The 27,299-nt window shown below is 42.7% G+C and overlaps 1 protein-coding gene across 7 annotated transcripts in view; it reads left to right on the forward strand.

Moving 5' to 3' along the window:
• The window catches only part of numb (NUMB endocytic adaptor protein), a 42,424-nt gene that overhangs the window by 11,337 nt on the left and 3,788 nt on the right, over nucleotides 1-27,299 (forward strand). For 2 of the 7 annotated variants that reach the window (XM_048974471.1, XM_048974473.1), the window contains exons 2-8: nucleotides 11,800-11,936; nucleotides 17,196-17,282; nucleotides 22,817-22,849; nucleotides 23,399-23,473; nucleotides 25,064-25,204; nucleotides 25,321-25,525; nucleotides 25,668-25,985. In XM_048974471.1, coding sequence (XP_048830428.1) covers nucleotides 11,811-11,936; nucleotides 17,196-17,282; nucleotides 22,817-22,849; nucleotides 23,399-23,473; nucleotides 25,064-25,204; nucleotides 25,321-25,525; nucleotides 25,668-25,985 — 985 coding nt within the window. In that variant the 5' untranslated portion in view covers nucleotides 11,800-11,810. The remainder of the gene's footprint in view (nucleotides 1-11,799; nucleotides 11,937-17,195; nucleotides 17,283-22,816; nucleotides 22,850-23,398; nucleotides 23,474-25,063; nucleotides 25,205-25,320; nucleotides 25,526-25,667; nucleotides 25,986-27,299) is intronic. The other 5 variants (XM_048974472.1, XM_048974475.1, XM_048974476.1 and 2 more) reach the window with 3 other exon arrangements.

A 27,299-nucleotide genomic window follows, 5' to 3' on the forward strand; every position in this document is an offset into this window, starting at 1 on the left:
CACTTTACTCTTTAAAGTGTCATGGTTGATATTGATGTATGCAAGAATGGGACCTTACTCTGGTTATAAGCATTTAGGTATCAGAAGGCTGGTTTGGCTTTAATAAATACCAATGCGTCCTGAGGCCAAGTATTGAATATGAAACTATTAAAATAATTCCATCTATTTGTTGAGGCTCTGAAAATCAGAATGCCTTCTTGTTCCTTCATTGATTCTTTCTCTATAGACATCACATCACATTGCTTTGCACCGCAGTCATAACCACAATCACATCCACGACCACAATCACGTACTGAACTGTAAGTGATGAGTGGGAGAATATGTAAACGCGTAACTAATATCGTAAGTGTGTCGGTCCTGGAGCCACTGCTAGATGCATGGGAATATGTAAAATTGGGTAGCCTATATATGTGAAAGAGTCTGATTTAGTAGAGATCCGTATTCTAAGATTAGTACTGGCCGAGAGCCGAGAATTACCAGCGTGTTGATGGAAGGCCAGCCACCAGTCGTGTTGTGCTGTTTTTCCGTTGGTGCCATTTTTTCCCACTATCATGCCAAGTGAGAATGAGGACAAGAGGCTGAACCCGGGTGCATTTATTTATTCTCCATTACAGTCATTTTCAACTGCACAATTTCAACTGCGGTATTGATTCTAAGATGGAGATGGAAGGGAAAAAAAAGTGTGTTCAGGTAGCTGGGCAACAAAACATAGAATGAAAAATTCCCCTCATGGAGCACCAAGCCTTTCAGATGTTCCTTTGGTCATCCTTGACAGAGATTGCCGACGGAGGTTTGGTAGGATCAGGGTAGACTGTGAGCGGAATGCCAAGTTAAAGCAAGACAGTTGCACTCAGAGATCTGAAGAGATTATGTCAGGGGCTGAATGCCCACTGCAGCCTGATTAATGGCTGATGTATTGCTCGTGTTCGGAGGAGGTTTGGTAAATGTGTAACAATGGGTTGTGGAAATCACTGCATTACAGTATGTGATTACATTCTGCGCTCATGTTTCCCAGCTACCCAAAGCCCGTGCAGTGTGTGCGCGTGTGTTTTTCCGACCACTGAAGCAGAGGGAAGGTTTGATTAGAGTGTGATGGTGACCGCAGAGCCTGCTTGACTGCACACTCTTACAGCTCTCCTGCTGCAGACATTGTGTGTCTGTGTTTGAGAGAAAAGGAAGGGAAAGTATCATGTGTATGTGGTGATGCAGAAGAGGAAGATGATGGTGGGAAAGATCTGAAAACCAAGCAATGGGCTGCAGTCTATCTGCTTCGGATTTTATTGCAGGAGCAGTATATTTACAAAGAAGCATGATGCCGATAATGTTCTATATTCAATAGTAGTACAGGCATGTTCATCCTGTCCTTTGCATATGATGAAGTTTTTTCCCTTTCAATAGAAGGAGGATCTTATTTTAACCCAGTTTGTCAGAAATTGTCAGACACTAATTTCAAGAACCATAATTTTCACTTGGTAATGTTCGTGCTTCCTTCTCAAGACATCCATGCTTGTTATAACCATCGTTTTGATTTCATGGTTTCTCCTTGGCTTTCCTGTCTATAAAATTGTTGTTTCAGAGTACGCCGTATTTAGGCCGTGTCCAAACGTACACAAGTATTGTTAAAAATGCTGTTTTTCCTCCTCCGTCATTTAAAAAAAAAAAAATCCCGTCCACACAAACACTGTTTTAAAAATAATCACCATCCACATGGAAACGCTAAAAACGTGCAAAGCAAAAGGCACACACTGTGAAGTCAAACGAAGTAGATAACACACTCTGAGGTTACAAGCCAAAAAGTCTGTTTCCCCTGTCTACATGTTGACACTGAAAACGAGTTTCCGAAAATCTTCACTCTGGATGGAGTTTTGCAAAAGCTCCATTTTCAGTGACCTTAAATGCTGTTTGTGTGTGGATGGAAGGTCAAAATATGTAGAAAAAGCTATGTTTTAAAAAAAAAATACCCGTATACGTGTGGACAAGGGCCTAGTGAGAATTACTGAATCTTTGGGAGATTGTTCGTAATCTCGAGTAGCTCCCAGTTAGTACTTTTGTGTCTGAAGTGCATTTTGTATTAATGTTTACTTTGAGAGCTGAGTCGAGAGGTAAGTGGTTTTGTAATGAAACCAGGATAAATGATACTAATTATAATGATCTGGTTTTAGCTGGTTTTAAGACAGCAGGTCGCGTGGTGGTTGTCAGATTACCTCTGCCTCCTCATACCTCCCGGATTTGGGATCTGAAACCTGTCCCCTCTCTCTGAGTGTGCAGTTAGGATCTTCTCTGTGCTTTTGGGGTCAGTGGGTTAGGACCCTGCACCTGTTAACGGAAGGTCATTGGTCCTAACCCGAGCTGCTCAGTTGTATGTTGTTTTGGATAAACGTGTCTGTTAAATCAATAAAATGTAAAACGTAATTGTAAGGCTCAAGGGCTTAAGATGGCATGACAGTGAAAATGTTTGGACTTTGGAAATGAAATTTATGCTCCAGAAAGTGCCTCAGCTTACTTTTCAAGAACAAATACTTAAATTGCTGTATAGATGCATCTAACTGTGGGGCCAGTTCCGTTTTGATTAAACCAAATTTCCAAAAAATAAGTTCGTTTAGCCATGTAGCTGTGAAAAAAAGCCAACAGCTCACAAGAAAATAATCTTAATTAATTAATCAATTTTTTGGCTACTCTTGGGGTGGAAAAGGAGCCATATCTTAAAAGGAAAATAAAAAATAAACATGAAACATTTCTGAGCTGCAAATGTTGTAATTTACATACTAGATTTCATCCAAATCCAAAATGGTGCAAAGCCCGTTCATTGAATTGAAATGGAATGACCCTGTGTTAATGAATTTATGGTAAGTCATCATGAAATAAGTGGCCCCCGATCTGCCCTGGATAGAGCTCTCTGCTCTGTCCTGCGTGATTCACCGTGACAAATGTTTTTACATTATAACCACATAGCTGCCACCATGTCCACGCTCAGCAGGGCACAGTAGGTCCTGCAGTCAATCTTGACGATGTGCTTGGTTGGGTAACAGATGCTGCTTTTTCTGCCCCCGACTATAAGAATTGCTAATTGCTGTGTTTTCGGTTGGGTGACTTTGTGGCTCAGTTTGTCCTGTTGCTTTGCCCTTCCAGGATTAGGTGTGTGTGTGTGTGTGTGGCTCGGCTATTCATTACACTGTGGGGCCCAAATGTCCACACAATGTGATGTTATGGGGGCCATTTCTTTGGTCCCCACAAGGGGAAATTCAGTTTTATAAAAATCTGTGACTGCAGTCAAAAAACTAAAAATGGCCAAAGATTTGTATTTTGTTTGGTTACTTATGGGTAAGGTTAGGGCTGGAAGGGTTAAGGTCGCCATGCTGGGATTAGGGTTTAGGGTATAAAAATGAAAGGACGGTCCCCACAAAGATATGAGCACAGGTCTGTGTGTGTTTGTGTATTTGTGTGGTTTTGCATGTTCTGATTCTCTCATATGGTCTCTTCCATTTCTTCTGGTTTCTCGTGCTGCCTAAAGACGTCGCATTAGGCTAAGTGGGGTCCTTACAATTGCCCTTGGAGTATGACTGTGATTATAGGCATGTACCTGTATGTGCTTCGCTTTGACTAGTAAAACCTACTGCTCTACAAGACCTATAAAAGTATAGCACATACAGTTATGTAGAGTACATAATACTCGACCCGCGACCCAGAAGGATAACCGGTTTGGAAGATGGATGGATGGACATAATACTCGATAATAAACCACTATTCCTGGTTTATGTATTTGCCATACTGTACTTTTTAATCGTTTTTTAGGCTATACCATATAGCCTAGGTGTATAGCAGGCTGTTCCATCTAGGTTCGTGTCAGTACATCCAATAATATTCTCAAAACAATGGAATGGCCGAGCAATGCATTTCTCAGGACATATTCCCATTGTTAACTGACTCATGACTGTACTCTAATGCTGTCACTGTAATGTGTCCTACATCTTAATCCTGCTCCATATTAAGATGACTTTGGATTTATCTGTTGGGTTCATCCTTTTGAATCCTGGCCAATGAAAAGACAGGACATGCCAGAAGAAATCTGCATTCTTATCCAATCAGCTGTGAATGACCTTTCTCCGTCAAACAGCTTTTTCTAACTGTAAGAATTTTGAGAGATCAAAACCAGTTAAGTCACTCTGACAAGCAGCTGATTGAGCAATTCTGGTTCAGTATGATCTATCTTGTTAAATTACTAGGCCTGTATGTTCGATATGCTGTAGTCACTGACTGTTCACTGGCCACTCCACAGAATGTGGATATTTGGCCAGAACCTGCTATCTGCATCGCTGTGAATATATACCACAACCAATATTTTGGTTATTTTCTTTAAATGTTTCATTGCGTTTATGCATAACTTTAATTTCTTCCATGATTTGTTACTCAGGAAAAAAAATATTTTTTTCTTGTTTAATTTAAATGCTTATTAAAAGAGAATTTCCCGTGGCAGTGTGTGGGGAAAATTCTGTTTAAAGTATCCCCTGTGAATGGTAATGAAAGTGATGCATTAACTTCTGCATTCCATCTCAGACAACTAATGAACACATTAAACAAGCAGAAGGGCAACACCCACTTACAGCAAGTTGCTATGTTAATAATGCAGTTTCCATTTCAGATTCTCATCTTATGAGCTCTGTACGCCTTTTCCTGCTCCTGTCGCCGGTCTTATCCTGTGCACATTCACATGCTGTATAGCGCACTGTAATTTCGCAGTGCTCTGTAAAAGAATATATTGGCATGGTAGGACATTGTAGGCAGTTGCTGCTTGACTGCTGGCCAATGAGAAGACGGACATGCCGGCTCCACACCCATACAACAGCAACTCATATTCCACCTATTGATTTTTATGGGCGGTAATATCGCCGGTCACTGCACATCATCAATTACTGCAACTGTCTAAATCTCTCCATTTTCAGGGATGTTCATATATTTTATCCTGACTTGATGCCAAAACTTTTTAATCTCCGTGGTACTGGAACTGTGTTTTGGTATGAAGGACAGGTCGTTATTTTAAGTAATTAAGATGCAAATGGGCTGATATATACATAGGCTGTAGCTATTAGGCAGAAAAGCTCGGACTATTACCTTAAATTATGTGATAGAAAGTGCTAGTGAATCATTGTGGATTTACATGTGTATTTAACTTATTGCCAATCTCCTTCCAGGCTTCCTTGGCTTTTGTATTAATTGGTTAAAGTCTGACTGTATTCTGCTAAACATCTTTTTTAGCAATTACTCATGTACTTCCTGAAATGAAAACATCTGACATCATTTACTGGGATACCCAGCCCGGAACCTGCCGATTTAATCCTGAATTGGTTTAGCCATGTATGATGAATGGTGTCTATCCTCCGCCCAGGAGGTCCCTGTTTCTCGTGTACTTCTGAGCTCTGCCCAGACCAGTGCTGCTGTGTGATTCACGATGGCTTCCTCTGATTTGGATCTGTGGCAAAAAGGAGATGAAAGCAGTGGAAATATGGCTCCAAAGAATGGATGATGGTGAAGCACGATCAGAAGGTCATGCTTCAAGGGTCTGAAACATTCAGATCTTTTCATTCCCCTTCTCGACTTCCTTTTGAATACTGCTCATCCACACTCGCCTCTTCTCTCTCCATCCTGTTTTCTTTGTTCTTGTCATGCTTGGTTGGAGTCTGATGACACTCGCGTCTCTTAGAATGGCTTCTTAGCAGAGCTATTGTTCGAATGTTGGAATGAACATCCTGACAGCCATTTGTGTAATTCGCTACATGCTGCATTAAATCTCCGGTGTAATTAATTGTAATTATGTGATTGGAGGCGAATAAGTAAAGCTCGTTCAAGTCTTATAAGGTTATCGCCTCAAAGCCAGTAACTGATTTAAAGTCTTTGTTATTACTATCATCTAATGGAAATAATGTTGGATGCTATCAGGGGCCTACCTACAATCTATGCTTTTTTTTTTTTTTTAAACGAAAATGTTTAAATGATATTTAGGATTTTTTTCATTACCGGTTGACCGTGCAGCTCTAGCATATAGTATTCAGCCAAGCAAAGTAGATTTTCAGCTACTTTTTTTCTTAAAACGGTACATTTCCTGATGTCTGTGATGCTGAGCCTTATGAAGAAGGACCGGATATTGTTACATTATTGGGATGAGATGGGTTTGCCTTTCCTGCCTTACTGGTCTTCACATTAGGTCCAGCTTTATAGATATCTGGCAAGTATGTGAAACAGTCCTCCCACAGCAGTGTCCTACACGGCATGCGCACACGTCTAAAACGCCAGAGTCCAATCCTGAAACGAGAGGCGCACAGGACCGTCGTGCCCGACATTTACAGACAGAGTTTTCCTGGGTCTTTACTAAATTAAAAATGGATGTGTCCTCAGCTAGAGTATCTATGTCAGGGTCATTGATATGGCGCCTATTTCAAGTGTCTGGTTCTGCTGTTTTGATATTCTAATTGAGCTCTATTGTGAAAATATCTATAGTTCTATTCACATGAATTTGACAGTCAAACTCACGACATTTCTTCAGATTGCTGCTATTAGAAATAATTCAAGTTCCCATTAGTTTCCTGTATTTTTTTTCTTTCTGGTCAATTTTTGACCAGAGAGGGAATAAAAATCTTGAAGACTCATTTCACCGTGACCAGAGTTATTTTTCTAATTATAATCGATACGACGTTTGGATGGCAACGTAAACGTTTTACTGGACTGGATTTGAATTACATTATCTTGTACTCCTGCTACTAATTTTTTCCTTCGTTATTAAATTTTATTTGCGTGCCGGCTGGCTGGCTTCTTTGTTCCAGCCTTGAATATTATATTAGGCTGATGCTTATTGCTTAGCGTTAGTCTTACAAATTATATTGTTACATTAAGATCCTCATGCCAGTCCCCTAAAATATGAGAAGGTATCTATCTGAGGATAAACAATATCCTGGGTTAAGATGCAGATGGATTGGCACCAGGCAGGAATAGCAAACGGCGTAAACATAAACCGATTGGCCTAGGAAAAAAGAAAGAAAATGAACTCGGGATTCATCCTTTGGAGCAAAATGGGACAAAGCAAACCAGCTGGAGCCGCAGGCCTGGAGATGGTGTCAATACTGTGGTCCAGGTTACTGGGGAATAAAGGAAACCAAATGTGCGTATATACAGAAAGTTCTTATAATGAAGTACAGGAACACGTCATCTGGTTCTGCCTTCCAGGATTATGGGCGTTTGAAGGGCCTCATGCAGAAATATTCTGTTTATATTCAATTTGCAATTTATCATCTTTAAACTGCAATTGCTATGTTGTTCTTAATTTCTAAGTACACTTTTCATGGTGGCTACAAGTACCATTTTTAGATAACAAAGGTCAGAGGTAGTTAGAAATGGCAGGAATAAACAAGGTTTTAGATGTCATTGAATAAACATCATTACCAGGGTTCACTTCTGCTAATGACGTAATAATGGGCTCTTCAGTCCAATCAGTAAGTACCTCGCACTCAACATGATTCACTGCAGTGGCCTCCTCATTTGGTTTCGCATCTCCCACCCCCTCTCGTACCCATTCCTGGTCTCGCTCTTCTGTTCACTTAGCTTCTCTGCTAATTGCATGTTGTAATATAGAGCTCGGTGGCACTCACTACGGAATGCAACAGGAGCCAGAGTATCTGTTGTTTCTATAGCGCTCGGACCTCGGGATCAAATGCGCGTTTAACCCTAGCCATTTCTGCGCGGTGAGAATACTTGGCCAGACATCGACGTTAATAACTGAGAGCCTGTCGGTCAGAGTTTACAGTGAAGCCTCATCAGCGGAGATCAGATGTTCTCCTGCTCCTCTCTATGTGCTGTCGTGTGCTTCCCATTCTGATACGGCTTGTTCCTGACTGAAATGCCAAGCATCACGAACACATCATTATTTCCCTAGACTGGCTGAGATGTTGCTCTCAGTTTACAAATCCTAAACTGACAGGTAACCTTTAGTGGCAGAGAAATCCAGGATGCAGAACTGGCAGAGAATTGAGCGGGGGTGTTCCTTCAGTCCCCAGATGAGTCCTCCCCCCCCCCCCCCCCCCCCCCCCAGTTCTATCGCCCTCCCATTGTATAGGAGTTACATCTAGAGTTTAATTATTTTTACCCTTAGCTGTACCGATGTAACCAAGCTGTGGGGAATCACAGCTCTGCAGTAGCAGCACTGTTAACCACTGTGCTGACGCAGTGGTCGGCCAAACACACTGCAGATCTGACGTGCCTGCACTGCAAGGCGTGGGCAGGTCATTGGGCATCTGAGAAGAATCTAAGCTGCCACACCGTCTTTCTTTCTGCTATTAGTTTCCACATTTCTTTTTCCACCATTGCTATTTATTGGTATAATTTAGTATGTGCTTGGAAAAATAATTCCGAGGTCGACACAGGTTGGCCTATCGTGGAATGTTTTGCATCTTTGTCACGATTTGTATCCCTTGCTGTGTGAGCTGGTGGGTAGACTGGGTCTGCCCCTCATTCATACTGGTGTTTGCTGTGGGATACTGGGATTCCTTGTACGCGTCCTCCAACTTCAAGTCGGCTTTAAAACTATTAATGGCTTTCCATGAAACAGATGGAGAAAGCACTCAAGATCACAGAAAGTGTAACCAGATACGGAGGCAGGGGGGAACTTGGGTTACTGTGCTCTGCGTGGTTCCAGTGAAAGCAGATTCCCATTGTATTTGTGCCCTTCTGGTAAATTGTTCTGAAGGACTCTCACCTGTACCCTCTTATCATCTGTGACATCATTTGCATTTCTACATGTGTTCATGTTCCCCTGTCCTATGTGCAGAGAATCTCCTAATACAGAGTGGGGCTCCCCTGCCTGCTTCTGTCTCATGCTCAGAGAACAAGGGAGAAGGAAGCATGTAATTAGAGAGAGAGAGAGATGTGTTTTAGTCTTGGACAGTGGATCAGCCTCTTTTCCTGTTCCCTTCTTATCACTGCCTCTAGCTGGCTGCAGTGAGCAGAGACACGATATGACCTAAATACAGGACTGGGGGGCGGAGGGGAGCTTCAGTGGAGCTCAGCAATCATCTTTGTTTTTACTTCTCTTCCTGTTCATGTTCTGATGGTGTCTTTATGGCACAGCTGCACTCTGGTTACCTCGGTGTGACCATCTCTCTGGCGTCTCTCCTGGTCTCCTTTCACCTCGCCATCCCCCTCGGCTTTGTCCGCCCTGCTGTGAACTAAAACCAATCGCTATCAACCAGAAAAGGCTTCGGCGCAGCCTGACACTGACGCAAATGTTATCTCAGTGCTGTCCTGTCAGGTTGATTCAAAGTTTGCCGCGATGACTGGCTAACAGTACTGCTTTGTTTGGTCTGTTATAATGGTTATTTTCGTCTCTAGTGGGGGGGGGGGGGGTGTGTGGCTCAGCAGGATGGGGTGTGCCTGTGATCAAAAGGTCACTGGCTAAGATCCCGGGGTCAGTAGAGTGATTTCTCTGCTGGTGCCTGGAACACGGACCCTAACTCCCGGTTTGTTCTGAGGATTCTGTCTCTGCTCTCTCAAACAATCTATGTCACCCTGGATAAAAACACCGACAAAATAATTTGACCATAGATGCTCAATTGTAATGTACAATCCACATGGCAATAGCATTGCTCATGTCATTAACTGAATGTAGTTTAATATTTATTGTTAATACTGAATGTAGTTTTTAGCTGTCTTCAATGAGACTGAAAACTAATCATTTCACATAATTGTATATTGTATTTTTATGCTTATGAAGTTATGGTTATGTACTAGAAGGTTAGGAAAATCCATATTCAGTATAAAGCATGTATCAGACTAAATTAAGTGTTAATGCTCTGTTCGCTGGGACAAATGAAGTGAGGTATTGTGCTTGTCGGAATAGTGGCCAGCTGATGAATGACCAAGCATTTATGTTACTTCATAATTGGTGTGGTTAGTGTACTGGGTCATCAGCTCTGCTAATGACAATGCCTGACGAAGGTAAATACGCAGACACTTGTTTGTTTTTCCCTTTATGAATGTCTGCCTGGGCCCCTGCCATTCCAGCTCGACGTTAAGCCTGTTTCGCTGTCTGTCTGTTGTTTGAGAGGCTTGCGGATGCGCTGTTCCTCGCTGAGCCGCTTTCACTGCAGGCTGGCCTGGGGAGGTCTGCATCCTGCCGTGCCCCCATCCGAGACTGCGGAGTGTTTTCACACTGACTACGTTTTTTTTCTCCTCTCCATTTTTCTCAGTTGCTTTCTTAGTGCACATCCTCCTGGGCTATCAAGAGACAATCTAAGTGTGGCCTTTCTCTGGGTTAATTATACAGTTTCTTCGCTGAGGAGTATACTGATTAATGTGATATTTTTGTTAGCTGAGGTACAATGTGTACTGTACTGTGCTCGTAATTTATGAATTATGTACAAATTATTGATGTGGACTAATATATTTTGGTAACACTTAAAGCAGTCATCATAATGCATTAAAGATACCTTCATAATGCATTACAATGGTCAGTATAAGCCATTATAATGCTTTATGAATGTATTTATAGTGCATTATAGATGAGAGCTTCATAGAGATATGTGTTATGCTTTTTTTCTAAATGGTTATAGCTGTGTTTATAATAGTTTATGAATGCATTATAATGCATTATGAAGGTATCTATAATGCATTATACATGGGTGCTTTAAGTATAGTGTTACCGTTATTTTTAACGTATTGGATCTATTTTCTGTTTCTGCTGTGAGGCAGCCAGCGATGGTCGGCATGTCACAGACCCAGTGGATTTTTTTTTCAAAGGCAGTGTGTGTTCATACATTTAAGCTCTAAGAGGCCAATACACTCCATCTTAATCTCTTGTATAGTCACCACCATTTTTAACTTAAAAAAAGCTTTTTAAAATAGCTTTCAATATTATAGCTTTTATTCTGACTGGTGATGACGATGATGACGATGATTACTATGAACAGAGTGCTGCTAATATTTTAGCTAATACCTCTTTTAATTGCACATGTGTCGGAAGATGAAGCTGCATGTTTTCGACACCAGTATTTCATTATTTAAAATGTTCTCTAGGATCACAGGCAGTACTTCCTCTTTCTACTGTCACTTTGTATGAATGTGAATTCCACGTAGAATACGCAGGGAAAGCAAAGGAAAGATGGCAATGAGAGTGCTGGACATGGAGGAAAATGAGGTTCCTGCTCAGTAATCTGTGTTCATGCAGCAGTGGGTATTTTCCTGTGTTCGGTCTGCCAATTCCTTCTGGGCTGCTCATGATATAACCTTGTCAAATTTGACATGAAACTTGTCTTATGAGCTTCCCAATTACACAGTTCCATTTCATGCGTTTATTTTTTTTGAACTAAGAAAATATTGGTGTCTATCCACTCATTAGGGCTAGGCAACTGAACTAAACCAGACTGACCATTTCGTCTTGTGTTATAAATACAGCTCACCCCTTTCCAGCTCTTTGTATTTGTTTCTCAGTTCAGTTATATTTAGAGTGCAAAGTCATCCACTGTTAAAATGACAGGTCTTTTTAAAGTACCACAGATGCATCAAATTTTCAAAGTCGATGAGTAATTATGTTAAATAATCTTGATCTCGTTATAGACAAAAATAATCGTGACTGTGATTTGAAAGTCACAGGGCAGACACTCGTCTGTGAGGTAGCAGTTCACCATGTGTGTTTAGTTTGGGTGACTGAGTGGGACTGAAACCCTATTGGTGTGGTGCCACAATGCTAACCACTGGGAATATTGCTGGCCCATTAGCGGTTATGGTTTGTCTCTCACTTCCTCAGCTTCTCTTCCTCAGGAAAACTGGCGATGAACAAAATCCGACAGAGCTTTCGGCGGAAGAAAGATGTGTACGTCCCCGAGTCCAGCCGGCCGCACCAGTGGCAGACAGACGAGGAGGCTGTGCGTAACGGCAAGTGCAGCTTCGCTGTCAAGGTGGGTCTCCCGAGGCCGACTGTCTAGCGATTAGCGGTTAGCGATGCTGATGCTGCTGCAGTACTCTTTTCAATTCAGATGATGTGTCATTGGTTTAAGGAGGCTGTTTACTTATTGCGTTCGGTAGTTACCCTGTACTATTGTGATGGTCATGTGGAAATCACTGACACTGCTGATACTGCAGTGTGGAGGTGCTGCCCATTTCCCAGCTCTGGTGCAGTGCTGGTACCCTGTAGTAATGTAATGGTCATGTGGAAATGACTGACACTGCTACTACTGCAGTGTGGAGGTGCTGCCCATTTCCCAGCTCTGGTGCAGTGCTGGTACCCTGTAGTAATGTACTGGTCATGTGGAAATGACTGACACTGCTACTACTGCAGTGTGGAGGTGCTGCCCATTTCCCAGCTCTGGTGCAGTGCTGGTACCCTGTAGTAATGTAATGGTCATGTGGAAATGACTGACACTGCTACTACTGCAGTGTGGAGGTGCTGCCCATTTCCCAGCTCTAGTGCAGTGCTGGTACCTTGTCTGTACTCTTCCATCTTTCAGCCTCGCTTTAGGTAGCAGTTCGCATAGACTGAATCTCCATGCTGTTGACATGATTCATTTCCAACTGCTTCTAATGGTTAGCAGGGGAATTTGGATTCATTCATCATTCATCTGTTCACAAATAAACCTTTGTATATAAATTGTCCGTATATAAATTATTAAGTTGTTTCCCTTCCGATACCAAGCTCTCTCCTGCATCGTTGCTGCTCGCGGTTCTGAGGGGGCCAAAGCACAAGGTTGGGGTTCCACCTAAGTGGGACGCCTGTATGATATGATTTTAATCATAATATATTAATTATAATTAGAGATGTACAATATGTCATAGGAATATATAATGTATATTATGTATAATGTATATAATCAGTGAACATATGTGATATACAATGTGTCAGTCTTGGTCAATATTTAAACTTTATCGGTAGTAAAAGTTAGTAGCAACGAAGCTAAAAGACAAAACTAAAATATCAGCGTATCAGTGCGAAGAGATAAAAATCAATCATAAACAAATGCTAAAACCGGCAGTGGGGGGGGGGTTCATCACGTAGACCAATGGTGTGGGACAAACCGCATCATGCATTGGTTTAAAACAGGACACAGCATTTTATTTTACAACGCAGGATGTTCCCATAAAACACGGGAAGTCCCTGTAAAATACGGGATGGGTGACAATTCTATCAAAATTCCGCCCTGCAAGATGTTTTTCATTTTACTGCTTCATTTAACTAGTTTTCCACAGAATTATAAACAATGAAATGTAATTCTGCTAAGTTTATTAATGAGAATAAGCATCTGAGAGTTTCTGAAACATTGCTGGGCTTGTGTCTGGCCTAAACCATTTGCCAAATTCCTTAATGACTCAGAGCGGGGTGCCTGGGTGGGTCAGGCCATGTGGCCGGCGGTGCTGCAGTCACTGAGTGCGGAGTAATGAGGTCTTGGCTGCCGTCGATTCCTCAGCCTGTTTCTTGTCCCAGCTTCTGCGGGACGTCGATCCTCAACCAACTCAAGCGTTTTCCCCACCTGCTCTGCGTAAATTATCCCGACCCTCAAAAAGACCAGAATCCTCTTTGACTTGCACATTTTCATAGGACTAGTACACAATTTATACACTTCAAATAATTTTTTTAAAGGTCTTGTTAAGCTCGGCTTTCTATGTTGGGTTGTCAGCCCCCCGCCCTTTTTTAAAAAAATAAAAATAAAAAATGCATTAAAAAAAAAAATGCATTTTTTTTCCTATAAGGTTGTGCTGTGTCGTTGCAACCTACCTCGTTCCCCCTTAATCTCCTTTCATCCCTCCATCTCCGTCAGTCTCTCGGGAGATGGCTGTGTGGGTTGCGTTGGGTGAGATTAGCGCCATGGCTGTTCATTGCAAGGCAACTAGGGATTGCTGGATGGAGTCAGTGTTTCTGCTGGCTCGGGGCCTCCCTCGTAAACACTGTAGCTGCGAGAGGAAATCGCAGATTCCGTGCTCATTAACGTGGCGATGTATCCCTGAGGAGATGCTGAGGAGCCTGAGGAGGGGGAGGAGGGCGTTTGTCTGTATAAGAAAAAGGTAAAGAATGGCTGAGATGCAGTGAGCAGTTGGTAATTAAGGCTGCCGAGTTACACAGGTGGCTGCGCATGTATCCTCTAAATGCATCTGTTAAGAGAAGCTTCTTCTAGCGTTTAAGGGGCTTTAAAAGGCCAGGATAACCGCACATGTCAGGCCTGAACATCCAGCTTTTTAAAGGCAGATTTTTATGCTACTTTGCTGATATTGTAGTCTAAATTGTTTCTCATCTCCCAGTGCTTTGTAAGCATTATAATTTGAAATTGCTATGAGCATGAATCCAGGTTTGTACTTCAGCTAAAGTAATTCTGCTTGGCTCTGTCTAATGAATTTGCTGGGTGGTGCGTTGCTCAGTGGGTTAAGACCTCGTACCTGTGATTGGAGGTTTGCCAGTTCAATTCCCAGGGCCCGGGGACTATCTGACCCCGCTTGCAGTTGTACCTCGCTTTGGGTAAAAGTGTCTGTATTTGTAATTTGCAGTGCCTGGCTCAGCAGGTTAGGATGCTGTGCTAGTAATGAGTCACCAGTTCAGCAAGGTGTTTAACCCCAGTTGTTCCAGGGACGGGCTGATCCTGCTTTGTCAATTGTGTGTCGCTTTCGATTAAAGCATCTGGTAAATAAATGCAGAATGTGTAATCGCATGGCATTTCTCTTCATTCGAAATAGTTGCTAACTACTACGAATGAGCGTGAAATATGGAATCGTAAGCGCTTGCGGTAAGGAGGAGTTTATATCCTCTGACAGTCTCTGCTAGGAGAAATGGGTGATTGATCTGTCCCTCATTTTTGAGGAAATCTACAAATTGTTTAACCTCAGCTCACACACCGAAGTTTTTTTCCCTTACCTGCCAAAACAGCTTGTTTTTCATGTTTAATGGTTTTGCTTTTTACAGTCTGATGGCTTTGCTTACTCTTCATATACTCAGTTTAAAATTAGTCCGGGGAAATTACATTGTTTGATTTGACAATGAGTGATTGTTCATTTGTATGGTTCTGTTTGTTTTTGTATTCCTCTGTCATTTCAGTGAAAAGGTGCTGATTCTAATGCAGTTTTGTAATACATTTTTGCTGTTGAATCTGCAGGTTGAAATAACATGGAGGAAATGTGTTTTGGTAAGACTGCAAGAAATGTTGATTAGGTTGCAAGATATAATTACATTTATGCATCTATAATGGAGCACTGCAGAAAAAAAGCTAATTAAGTAAAGGACCCTTCAGTTTTTTGATGTACGTTTAATAAGTGAAATGCTGATGTTTGGCTAATGCATTTACCGGCTTTACCATTACAATATGATATCCGGACTGTGTATATGCTCTGGAATATGCAGTGCATAAGAAAATACTTAATACTATATGGTGTGCATAATATTTCAATGGTCCATATAATGCTTTATTTGTTAAAAATGGTAAAGATTACATTTGACAGTTTTCCTAATGGGTTAGCTTGAGGTATGGTGTTTCTGGTAAAGTTCTCATTTATTCAGTTGCTGTGTTGGTTCTACAAAGGTTTGGGAAATTTTGCTGAAGAGGGACTTTATAGATACCTGGAGAAATCGTATGAAATGTGTCTATAAAACCTTATTATTTACCAGCTTGACATCATTGGCTCAATCTCTTGTATCAGGTGGCATCGAGAATCACTGAAAGATTTCTTCTGCTCCCAGTCATGGTTTAACCAGTTTATTTACTGCCAACAACAGTCCTCCTGAGTGAAAGTGGCAATGGCCGATGAGATTGGTTTTGTTCCTCTGTCTTCTGTAGCAGTTGCTAAATTTAGCATACCTAGTTTTCATCTTTATTTCAAGTGTTTCGTTTGTCAAACAGTTTTATTTGACTTCAGCCATATACTTGTCAGCACCTTTTATATGTCAATATTCTATAATTTTTTTCTATGACTATAAATAATGTGACATTATTTGAAAATAATGACGCTAAACCAGGAACTCATCAGTTTCAGTTTCAGTCTGGTTAGTGACCAGCATTTCAGCAAAAGCTAAATGCTTCTTTTTAAATGTCATTATAAACCTGAGTTTCTAAAATTGGTTTTAGTTCTTTATAGGATTTTGTAGGCTTTTTTATACCATTGAAACATCTGAAGGAGCCATTAGAATTTATTTATTTTTAATAGAACGTTGCCGTTTTTTTAATCAGTTGCATTACATCAGCCTCCATTGTTATTAAACTATAATTTGGGAAAAAAATCTGATTAGCTTTGAAATACAGTAGACAAAATGGTATATTTTAACTTTACACATACTTTTTTTACATACAATTTCTGATTTTCACTTTTTTATTTTACTTGTTGAAATTAATTAGTCACTATTTCCATCCATCCATCCATTTTCCAAACCGCTTATCCTATTGGGTCGCGGGGGGTCCGGAGCCTATCCCGGAATCAATGGGCACGAGGCAGGGAACAACCCAGGATGGGGGGCCAGCCCATCACAGGGAACACTCACACACCATTCACTCACACATGCACACCTACGGGCAATTCAGCAACTCCAATTAGCCTCAGCATGTCTTTGGACTGTGGGGGGGAAACCGGAGTACCCGGAGGAAACCCCACGACGACACGGGGAGAACATGCAAACTCCGCACACATGTGACCCAGGCGGAGACTCGAACCCGGGTCCCAGAGGTGTGAGGCGACAGTGCTAACCACTGCACCACCATGCCGCCCCCTTAGTCACTATTTCAAAATTTTTATTTGATAAAATTTTTTTTCCCCTTACAATTTTTCCTATTTGAGGTTCAAAGTTTGCCCTCTGGGGAATCTCTCTTGTATGGTTGTGGAAGGTCTTTATTTTGTACGTATGTGTAACTGAGTCGTCTGGGAGGCACTGAAACTCACTGCATCCTCAGTGTCAGCTGGGAGCCGTGAGGTCAGCAGGAGGGCAGTGAGTGAAAAAGGGTAAGGATGTCCTGTCCAGCCACACAATGGCTTGTCTTTTGGGCTGACTCCTGTGTCCCCGAAGGCCAAAGGCGGTGACATCATCGTGAAATGCAGGGAGACCTCAGATGGGTGGGGCCACCTCTTTCCGGCTATTGATTGGCGGCTCCGTTTTCTCCAGGAGCCACGTAGCAGCTTCTCTTACTGTATGGTCTGTAAGAAGTGACCATTCTGTCTCTCTTCTCTCACTCACTGTCCCCGTCTCTCTGCAGTACCTGGGCCATGTGGAGGTACAGGAATCTCGAGGCATGCACATCTGTGAAGATGCTGTCAAGAGACTGAAGATGGTATGTGTCCAGGTAGCTGTCGTTTCTGAACTTTTAAGAAGATGAATCCAGTGCCCCAGGTCATCCTCCCCACCTTCCTTCATCTCTCCCTTGCCTCTTCTCTCTTCCTGCTCCATGCTGTGTTCTCATTCCATCGTTCCCTCAGTTGGTCTCCCCGAGTGACTTGAGTAAATAACCATTAGGCACTCTGTCTGGAGTTTCCTGAAGCCACACCTGTGCAATTTTTGTGTATGCAAGTGGAACACCTAATTAGGCGTTTAATATTCAGATGTTTTATAAGCGACAACCGCAGTGTGTTGGCTTTGCTCACTCTTCATATAGCTTTTTTCCTCACATCAGAGGAAGGGAAAAACCCTGATGGACTCATACTTACTGGCAGTGAAGTAAAAACTAAGAGAGATGATGCTGAGTCAACTTGGTACCAGAGAAACGACAGTGAGACCCAAGCTTGTTGTTTCTTAGCGATGCATGTATTCCTCCCCGCTTCTCCTGTGCATAAATTTATTTGTGCCCGAGCAGATCAGACAGAAAAGTTGTTCTTCTGCTTTACTTACTGAGCTTTCGCTGCACCAGTATGTCTTTTGCGTGCAGCCGGAGGCTTTTGGTAGCCCTGTGCCGGTGTGTGGTGTGGGAGCGCCTCTGGCAGAGCTGTCAGGCTGGGTGGAGAGTGAGGATACAGCTGGACCGCTGTCCGCCAGCAGGGCTGTGTGTGTCAGCTCAAGTTGTGCTGTATGGCCATGGCTGATCGTTTAGGGGAAGATCAGCGCAATAAACAAAGCAGTCAAGAGGGGGAGTGTGTCTGACAAGGTCAGACCCTGTTTTTGGAGACGTCTTTACTGGCTTGTAGATGCTGTCTTGACTCCAGCTGTTTTACATTTGAGATCCCTTGCAGAATTAGCTATCAGAAGTTTGATTCCTGCTGTCAAGGTTCCCAGTGAAGAATAAAGCTGCAGGAATGCTCTATTCCATGAATTTTGTCTTATTTAATGAAATTACACTTGATTCAGGAATTAACATTGGGGATTTAATCACAATGTGTTTTTCATGTAATTACTTGGATGAATGCATATGGAAACAATGTTTTGGCTGAAAATGACTGGATATCCATTGGAAATTCGTATGAATTTATGAAGTCAAGATACTGTGGCTCAGACTAATACTACACTGATGTTAAACACAAGACATCCTGACAGATTGAAGATTTTGGTTTTGGTTTGGTCAAAAATAAATCACAGATTACAGTTAACAGATTAAAGGACTTGAGATCTCTAACATAAGAACCAAGACGTGTCCTTTCCATTAGTTCACTCATTCATTCTCCACGAGTCACTTGAATACAGATTTGAATACATATTTATGCAAACTCAGAATCGTGTAATATGTATTACTTGTGTGTTTGAAAAGCAGAAGTTAGCTGGGCAGGATCAGAGCGAAACCCTGGATAGTGTTTCCTTGAAGTTTGAGCTCTCTGACCCTTAACGTGATTGCTGTACTGCATGTGGCTGGCGTGTTCCTGGAGTCCTTACAGAACAGAATTACACTTGCAGAATTGTAGCCGTTGCAGGAGATTTTTCTTCAAATCCTTATCTGGAACCAAGCAGAGTAGATTTATGGAAGGCAAATGTGGATGTTTATGGGTCCGGCCTGCTGCAGCCGATATGTAAATGTCGCTGTGTGTGTCCGTGTGATCGTGCTGTAACCTGAGCAGGAAACCCAGAGGGCAGTCTGCTCTCACTTTGCCGATTTGTATTAGTTGTGACCTTCATAAAACGCCCGTCGCCATTTAGATGGTGTCTACAGTGAAACTACACTTTCCTCAAGAGCCCAAATAAGGAATTATTATTGTGTATTGATGCCATGAAGTGTGCCTGCCGAGTTGTACTGAGATTTGGGTTCGGGTTAAGCTCACTTGAGTATGTCCTTAGTTAATAGTTGACTGGAAATCCACCTTGAACTAAGTTTTTTGGCTGGCTCAACAAAGGCAGAGCAGTGGATCCACATGCAGCCATGTATCCTGTTTCACCTCCAGGGTTGGGAGTCTGGTTCCTTCCTCTAGCCTGCATGTTCTCTCTTGTTTGTGGGAGTTTCCTCCAAGGATTGTGGTTTCCTCCCACATGTACCCTGCTTCCATGGAGAAGGTTCTAGGCTCACCATCACCCTGCATTGGATAAGCAGTTCTGCACAATAGATGGATGATTGGAAGAAGCCTAGTTGAGGGGAAGTTAGAAAAGTGTATGCATGCTTAACAAGAGAACTATCGCTGGTTTAGGTGTGACCAAAGTGCAAGAGGGTGAGCTAAACTGTGATTTCTGTATTGATGATGTTTATTTCGGTTAATGATTTGACGTTAATGTACCTGGGGAAAGCGGGTGTAGGAAAAGATTAGGAGGTTTACTAATATGAGTATCTACACTGCCAAGCACTTGTTACATCCTGGGGTGACTCCAGCCATAAATGGAGAGGAAGTCCTCGCTCTCAGGTGAGGTCTGTGTGCTCATGTCCCCTTGGTATCATCAAGACGCTCTAGATTTTGAGCATGTTTTTACAGTGATTTCAAGAAGACAAGCTGTGCACTTTACTCTTGCTTTAATCATTGTATTTTTTGTGATATTTCAAGGAATATGCTTTGAGTTAATTGCAACAACAAATATTAACAGGATATGGCCCTAAAGAAATTAATTACTTGCATGGATAAATAAATGGAAATACAATCCCTGTAATAAGGTACGTGGCTGTCAGATCAGCCTTGCTTAGTATTACTGTAAGCTGCATACAGACTTGGTTTCATGTTGAGGTTAAGACATGCATTCATTCTATTTGTATAACACACAAAAAAATTCATTTTAAATGAGTCACGTTTACCTGGTTTTTCACTGCACGCAGTGTATGTTTTGATGATTATTGTCATTAAAGGAAAATGTTTGTTATAAGGAATTGAAGCTTTTTAGAAATCAAAATGGTACCTTTATTAAAAGAAATTAAAATAAATTTTTAAATATTGACATTGGCGCATTTTCAGCATCGATGTCATCGAATACGTCGACCAATCGCGGAAGCCTACTGCACTAAAGTGTTTTGCCTTTTACTGTTTTTCTTCATTTGGGGGAGGAAAAGACTTGGGAACTGAACAAAACAGGTTCGTCGTGAAGTAAACCAAAAAACGTCCACCTTCCTTCAGTGAAGCCCATCACTTTAAATTTTTGTGTACTCGGAAACTCTAACGCAGCTCTGAGAAGCCTTAAAAATAATTAAATCACATGCACACTTGATGCACACTTGATGCACACTTGATGCACACTTGATGCACACTTGAGTGACTTGCTCAGGGATATATGCATGCCTCGCCATGACACTCCCGTGACTCATTATGTCTGCCTTGATTGCAGCCCCCCAGTAGGGTCAGACTAAATAGTGCAGTTGTAACTCTCCCAGGAACGGGAATCTGCAATAATGGGGCAAACATATTTGAGTTTTTCTTTTCTGTATGTGTGGACTTTCTGGTTAACTGTGGCTGCTAGATCTTACCACACTAACCCATAAGACAACAATATACTACCACAGGTAGCATTGCTGTTATCGATAAGGGTATGAATGAGTGTAGTCAGTATTTTCCCCCTGCCCTGTAAACATTATAACCCTTTAAACAGCTTTTACCCTTTTGGCGTTTTTTCTTAAGGTTTCTTTGTTTCATAAATATATTAATATGACTCCCCAATGCTTTGGTGTTTACTTGAGTTCATGGGATCATGATGATTCATATTCTGATATTCTTTGCTTTATTTTGTCTTGTGTATATTAACCATTCAATGATTATTTTTTTTAATCTTTGTGTGTTAGAATATGACATTGTGTCCCAGAACTTAATATGACACCAAGCCCTTTGTTTATTCATATATCTGCTTTCGTGCTATATTGAGTAGGTTGAGGAGATTTAAATGTATATGAAAAGGGGGACAAAGCTGTAAACGCTCAGAAAGACCAATACATACAGTGTGGCACCGAAGTCTGAGGCAGTCGAAGAAAGTGATGTTTAAATGATCTTCATGTTGGTGTAAAGCTATGATATTATATCTGTCAAAGTGTGTCACCGTGACAACGTCACCCCAGCGTTTGCAACAACCTTCTAAAGCACCCGTGCATTTTTGACTGATCCGCTGCCCCACCTCGTTTGGCCGATCAATATCTCATTGACCTTTTTAAACTAAATAATTTCGTTAAGTGTGCTGGTGGTGAAACGTAAGGAATACAGGGGATCACCGAGGTGCCCTAGAGGAGAGGTTTGGGAACTGAAGCTAGATCTAGTCATGCAGCATGATATCGTTTTGGAGAGCAGAAGAGATTCTTGTTAGTTTTCGTTGTTACTCTAAATTTGCGTATGTTAAAGTGTTACATTGCTTTTCGTTGTGAGCACATATACACTCACTACTCTGATAACGTTAAACATTTCCTTTGGCTGGTTAAGACTTCTGTGCAGTATTATAGCTTTGTCAGACATGTATCTCCTATAGCGAGAAATCTGCCTAAATGCACAAAATAGTGCAAAAAGCTACTGAAAGCATTCATATAAATAAAATAATAATAGCCAAGAAAATCACCAACATGGTGTTTTTTTAAGCTACATTTTCTCTGGGCTTCGTTGGCAAATTTACAAATGAAGAACTAGATCTTCAAATCTGACCCTCGATTTCAAATCCAGGCCTTGTTTTTAGTTCTAACAGGTAGTTAATTTAATAATCACTGATTCTGATTGGCTGGAGGCTTCACACCTGGCTCACAGGTAAAGGAAGGCTGGGAAATCAGCAGGGCTCGGCCCTGGAGGACCGTGACTTGAATAGCCCTGAACAAGATGAATCACATTGTTTTGGAACCAGAGAAAATATTTTGATTATACATATTGAACCAGCTTCATGCTTTAACCCACTAGATGTTGATTAAAATCTTGGGGACGTTCTTTGCTCTCAGCGTACGAGCGTGGTTCAGCTTCATGGCAATCCTAAGACAAAATGAAGCATTGGAAAGGATGGTGGCAAGACAGTGCGCATTGCTGTCAGATTTATAGAACCCACAGGAAGTGGGTTAAATCGATCTGAGATTGGCAGTGCACAGGGGCTCGAACCCAGTGCGGGCATCACACTTTCGTTTGTACATTGTTGGCCTGTAGTCGTTATGCCTCGTCATCCTGGCATTATAATTTCGTAGTTCATTGGAGGAAAAAAAAAATCCTCCAATACTTGCCTGGGGATGTTAGATTGTGTGGCATTGCCAGATAATTCTTGGAAAACACTGGTGATGAAACTTAAGATGATGCCTAGAATAGATGCAACACATTAAACATTCACTACTCTGCAGCTCACTGTGCTCCTTGTTTCGATACTGGCTACCTTGATGTCATTCATCCCTTATTCTTAAGCAAAACGCCCTCATCGCCCATCCGACAAGCCACCCAGGAGATGTGCGCACACAGCCACACATGCCTTTATTTACCTGAATAACAGTCTCCTGCCTTGTTTCCCCATCCTGTCTCTCATTATTACCCCTCATTGCAGGACAGGAAATTCCTCAATGGCTTCCTTGTGAAAGTAAGTTATGCTTCAGTTGTGATTGTGCGTGTGGATGCACCCCCACCCCCCACACTTAACTTTTTTTTCCTTCCTTGGGTAACAAGGACAAAGTTCAAAGTGGGAGGATTCAGGTGGATTTTCAGCTTATCCACCAAATGGCAAGGCTGAGGGGGGGGTGTATGAGTGCTCCACCCCAACACTTTGAAATAACCAGAATTGGAAATGGAGGCCCTCCCCATAGGCCCGAGTGGAATCGCCCTCTTCTCTGTGTGCTATAATTAAATCTCAGACTTGGTGGGCCATTTGCTTTGGTTGCCCTATTCTGAATCGCATCATCTGCAGTGTCCTTTTTTCCCCTCTGACACTATGAGAACATTCCTTTTGGGTTGTTGTCATCTTCCGATGGTCTGCTGACTTTTAACAGGATGCCTGTGTGCTGCTGCGTGTGTTTACGACGAGCTTTTTCCCTTCATTTCCTCATTGGGTAGTGGGCCACTGTGAAAGAATCTCCATTGCCCGTTACTTTTCTAGTCACGGTCTCCGTTTCTTTTTCCTCATTGCTCTCAGACAGGAAAGAAGGCAGTGAAGGCTGTGTTGTGGGTGACTGCGGACGGCCTTCGGGTAGTGGACGACAAAACAAAGGTGAGGATAGCTCGGAATTTCTGCATTGTCGAGTAAAGCAGAGACCCTCCGTTGCGTGTGTAGGACCTGAAGATGTATCGCTGTTTTTATGATGTCTGCTGCCCTCCAGTGGAGAAAATCAGCTACATGTTTTACCAGAGATTTATCAGCATGTACTCAAGCCTTCCAGTGCCACTGCCACTGCCCCCACCCCTCAGTCTGTCACTGTCAGCTGCTCCAGTGTCCTTAACAAGAAATGAGGGACAGCATTAACAATATCATTTAAATCATCACAAATATCTTTTTCTGCTTATTATATAAACACACTGCTAATATATAAACGCGCTCCTGCTCTCTGAAAAATGCTACTGGTGCATAGTGACCCACAGTCCCCACTTCCGCTTTTTCTTCCCCATGCATGTAAGGTTGCTAAACAGCCGCTGACCTGCATCTGACCGCCCACTGCATGCCCACTGTATTGAACACTGCTGGTTTCCTAATGTAGTTCCTGCAGTTGATCAACATAATATACTGCATTACTGTCAATTTGCACATCCCACATAGCTACCACATCCCCATATCCCATTACTTATTTATTATTTATTGCTACATCTATTCACTCATATTGCTTGTTCTATATGACACTGTTTGTCCTGCCCCCCCCCCCTCCCCCCCACCACCATAAATGTAGCACAAAAATCTCTGTGTTCCCCGAATACATGTGACGCTGATACTTTTCTAAAACTAAACATCTGGAAGTACATTATTTTGTTCATTTTTATCATCATTCAAGGTCTCTAAACTCCTCACACTGCCACTAAGAGTGAATCTGGCAACCCTGTGGGGAGCCTAATTTTGGCGGCTCGTGCTCGTGACCTTGCTGTTTTTACACAACCTTACAGTTCACCATCATAGCTTATCGACCATGTAGGTTGACCATGAGCTTCATCTTCTGATTTAACTCCTGCTTTATCGTCGCCAACCACCTCAGTGCCCACAAAACCGAACCGTCTATCTCTCTCACATTTTACTTCAGCATTACTCGTGAACACGCCCCTAAGGGACTTAAATTCCTCCATTATGGGGAGAGCCCCCACTCCCCCCCCCCCACCTGAATGGAGCAGTTCACTTTTTCGAGTGAGCGGGTGCTGATTCTCATCCCTGCTGTTTCACACTCGGTATTAAATCACTCATGTCCTGTTTAATCACTCATGAGCATGCTGCAGGTCCACATCAGATAAGGTCAAGCAGAGTAACAGAATCTGTAAATAGCAGGGATCTTGTATGCCAGTCATGACTGTGCCTTTATATGCTTATGGAGAACATAAGGAGAAGGTCAGATGAGACACTCCTTTGACAGAGGCTGGCACCCTGGGATTTGAACTGGCAACCTTCCGATCACAAGTACAGTAGCCTAACCTGCTGAGCCACACGGTGATGATAGCTTGTCTGACATTAATTAGAATGGTAAATGTACAGTTCAATAATTCAGGGTGGCATTCTTCTTAGGATTTGAACCCACAACTATCTGGCCAGTCCTGTTACATCATAACTCCACCTGCGAGAGGTAAATTTGTCCGCTTAGGTGCGTAACGCTTGTTCTTTTTGAAGGACTTGATTCTGGACCAGACGATAGAGAAAGTGTCATTCTGTGCCCCGGATCGGAACTTCGAGCGGGCCTTCTCCTACATATGCCGGGACGGAACCACGCGTCGTTGGATCTGCCACTGCTTCATGGCTGTTAGAGACTCGGTGAGTTCGTGGCTCCTGAGGCTTTGCCACTGCTGCCATGTCGTCATCACTGCACCCCCCTACCCCCGAAACGTGCATGGACAAATCGGGCGTTACGATGTGTGTGTTTGTGTCAGGGGGAACGCCTGAGCCACGCGGTGGGCTGTGCCTTTGCTGCCTGCCTCGAGCGCAAACAGAAGCGGGAGAAGGAGTGCGGTGTCACGGCGACGTTTGATGCCAACAGAACCACTTTCACCCGGGAGGGCTCCTTCCGTGTCACCACGGCAACCGAGCAGGCTGAACGAGAGGAGGTGATGAGACAGATGCAGGACACCAAACGAGGTCTTTTTTTGTGCTATTTTTTTGTCTTCGCTGAACGTTTTGCCTTGCGTGCTGTACTGGCTCAACTTTTAAAAGCCTAAAAATAAGCGTTCTGTCCTGTAACATCCTGTAACGTCCTGTGCCTCTCCCTTGTCTTACTCAGTGGGGGATACTGAAGTGAAAAGTGCAGGCTCTTTAAACCTGCCCTCTGTGACCGTGAGCCCTGGCACACAGCTCCCCGCACCTTCCTCGCCCAGCTCACCATCATCGCCCTCACCTGCTCTGGGGGCCCAGGATTCCAGCCTGCACGCCATCCCACGACCCCACGCGCCCGTGGACACCTTGGCACGGCAAGGATCTTTCCGGGGCTTCCCGGCCCTCAGCCAGAAGACCTCACCGTTCAAGCGGCAGCTATCGCTACGCGTCAACGAGCTGCCGTCCACCGTGCAGCGCAAGTCGGACTTCCCACTGGAGAACTCCGGTACGTTCTGTAACGACCACAAAGCCAGTTAAAGAAGGACCAGGCCCAGAGCTGGAGCGAAAACAACGCATCTCCAGGAGGGAACCTGAAATGGTTTTACCACTGGATCCACACTATTCCCTTAGTCAGTTAGTCATGACCCACATTCACGGTAAAAGTTGTCGGGGGGGGGTTACATCATGCTCTCCGTGACCCACAAGTTGAGAAAGACTGAGCTACATGTCAGAAAGCAAATAGATTAAGTACAAGTGTAATCATGTCTAGCCCACCAAAACCGCCATTAATTTGCAATTACATCAATTCCAGCTGGAACAAGTCACTCTGGGTGCTGTGTGAGTGGATTTAAGAATATGTAAATGAATATGTAAATGAACTGCATTTATATAGAGCTTTCTACTCCTATGAGTACTCATAGCGCTTTACATTTCATGCCTCATATTCACCCATCCACACACTCATTCACACACCGGTAGCGGAGGCTGCCATCCAAGGTGCCAACCTGCTCACCGGGAGCAATTTGGGGCTCAGCGTCTTGCTCAAGGACACTTTGATGGGGTCAGGAGGAAGCAGGGCTCGAACCTGCAATCCTCTGGTTGCTGAACGATAGCACTACCTCCTGTGCCAGCATCTTCCCCATGTACCTGCACTGGGGCTCTGTGCTTTCTATATATCAGACATAACAGCCTGCATCTAGGGGGGTACTTCATATAGGGTGTCATTTAGCTAACTGCTTAAAAGAACATTTTCAAATTTCTGTGAAAAATGTACTGCAGTATTTGGCTAATGTTATGTAAAAGATTACGTTGTTTAAACCAACCATTAAGTTTACTCTGACATTCCAATCCAAGTCCTACTTAATAACGTGGTTTCTCTGGTCAGGATGACATTGGGATGGGAGAAAGGAAATGGCCTTTATTCCCTGGGTGGAAATGGAGAGTCATGTAACAAAAGAATTACAGGGAAAATGCACAAGAAATGAAACAGACAATCAGGTTTCCAGCTGGGCTTCAGTGTCTGGGCACATTCATTGGACACAATAGAAAACACTCGTCTTAGAGCCACTGGAAATGGGGCACAGGGGAAGTGAATCTGTGTTTGTCACTGGATTCACACTGCCCTCCCTAAAAGTCACATTTAACACTTTGTTTACATACTGTAGTGTCATTCAATGAGTAATTTGTGTTTCTGTGATGCACATTTAATTATATTATAATGTTCTACTAAATTGTTAAATAACGAACAATAAGTGTTACATTCTTACCTCTTGCCAGCTTTCTTGGTTCTTGGCTCTTTTGCAAAACACAATGAATGACA

The sequence above is a fragment of the Brienomyrus brachyistius genome, chromosome 14 (assembly GCF_023856365.1).
Source record: "Brienomyrus brachyistius isolate T26 chromosome 14, BBRACH_0.4, whole genome shotgun sequence".
Taxonomy (NCBI): domain Eukaryota; kingdom Metazoa; phylum Chordata; class Actinopteri; order Osteoglossiformes; family Mormyridae; genus Brienomyrus; species Brienomyrus brachyistius.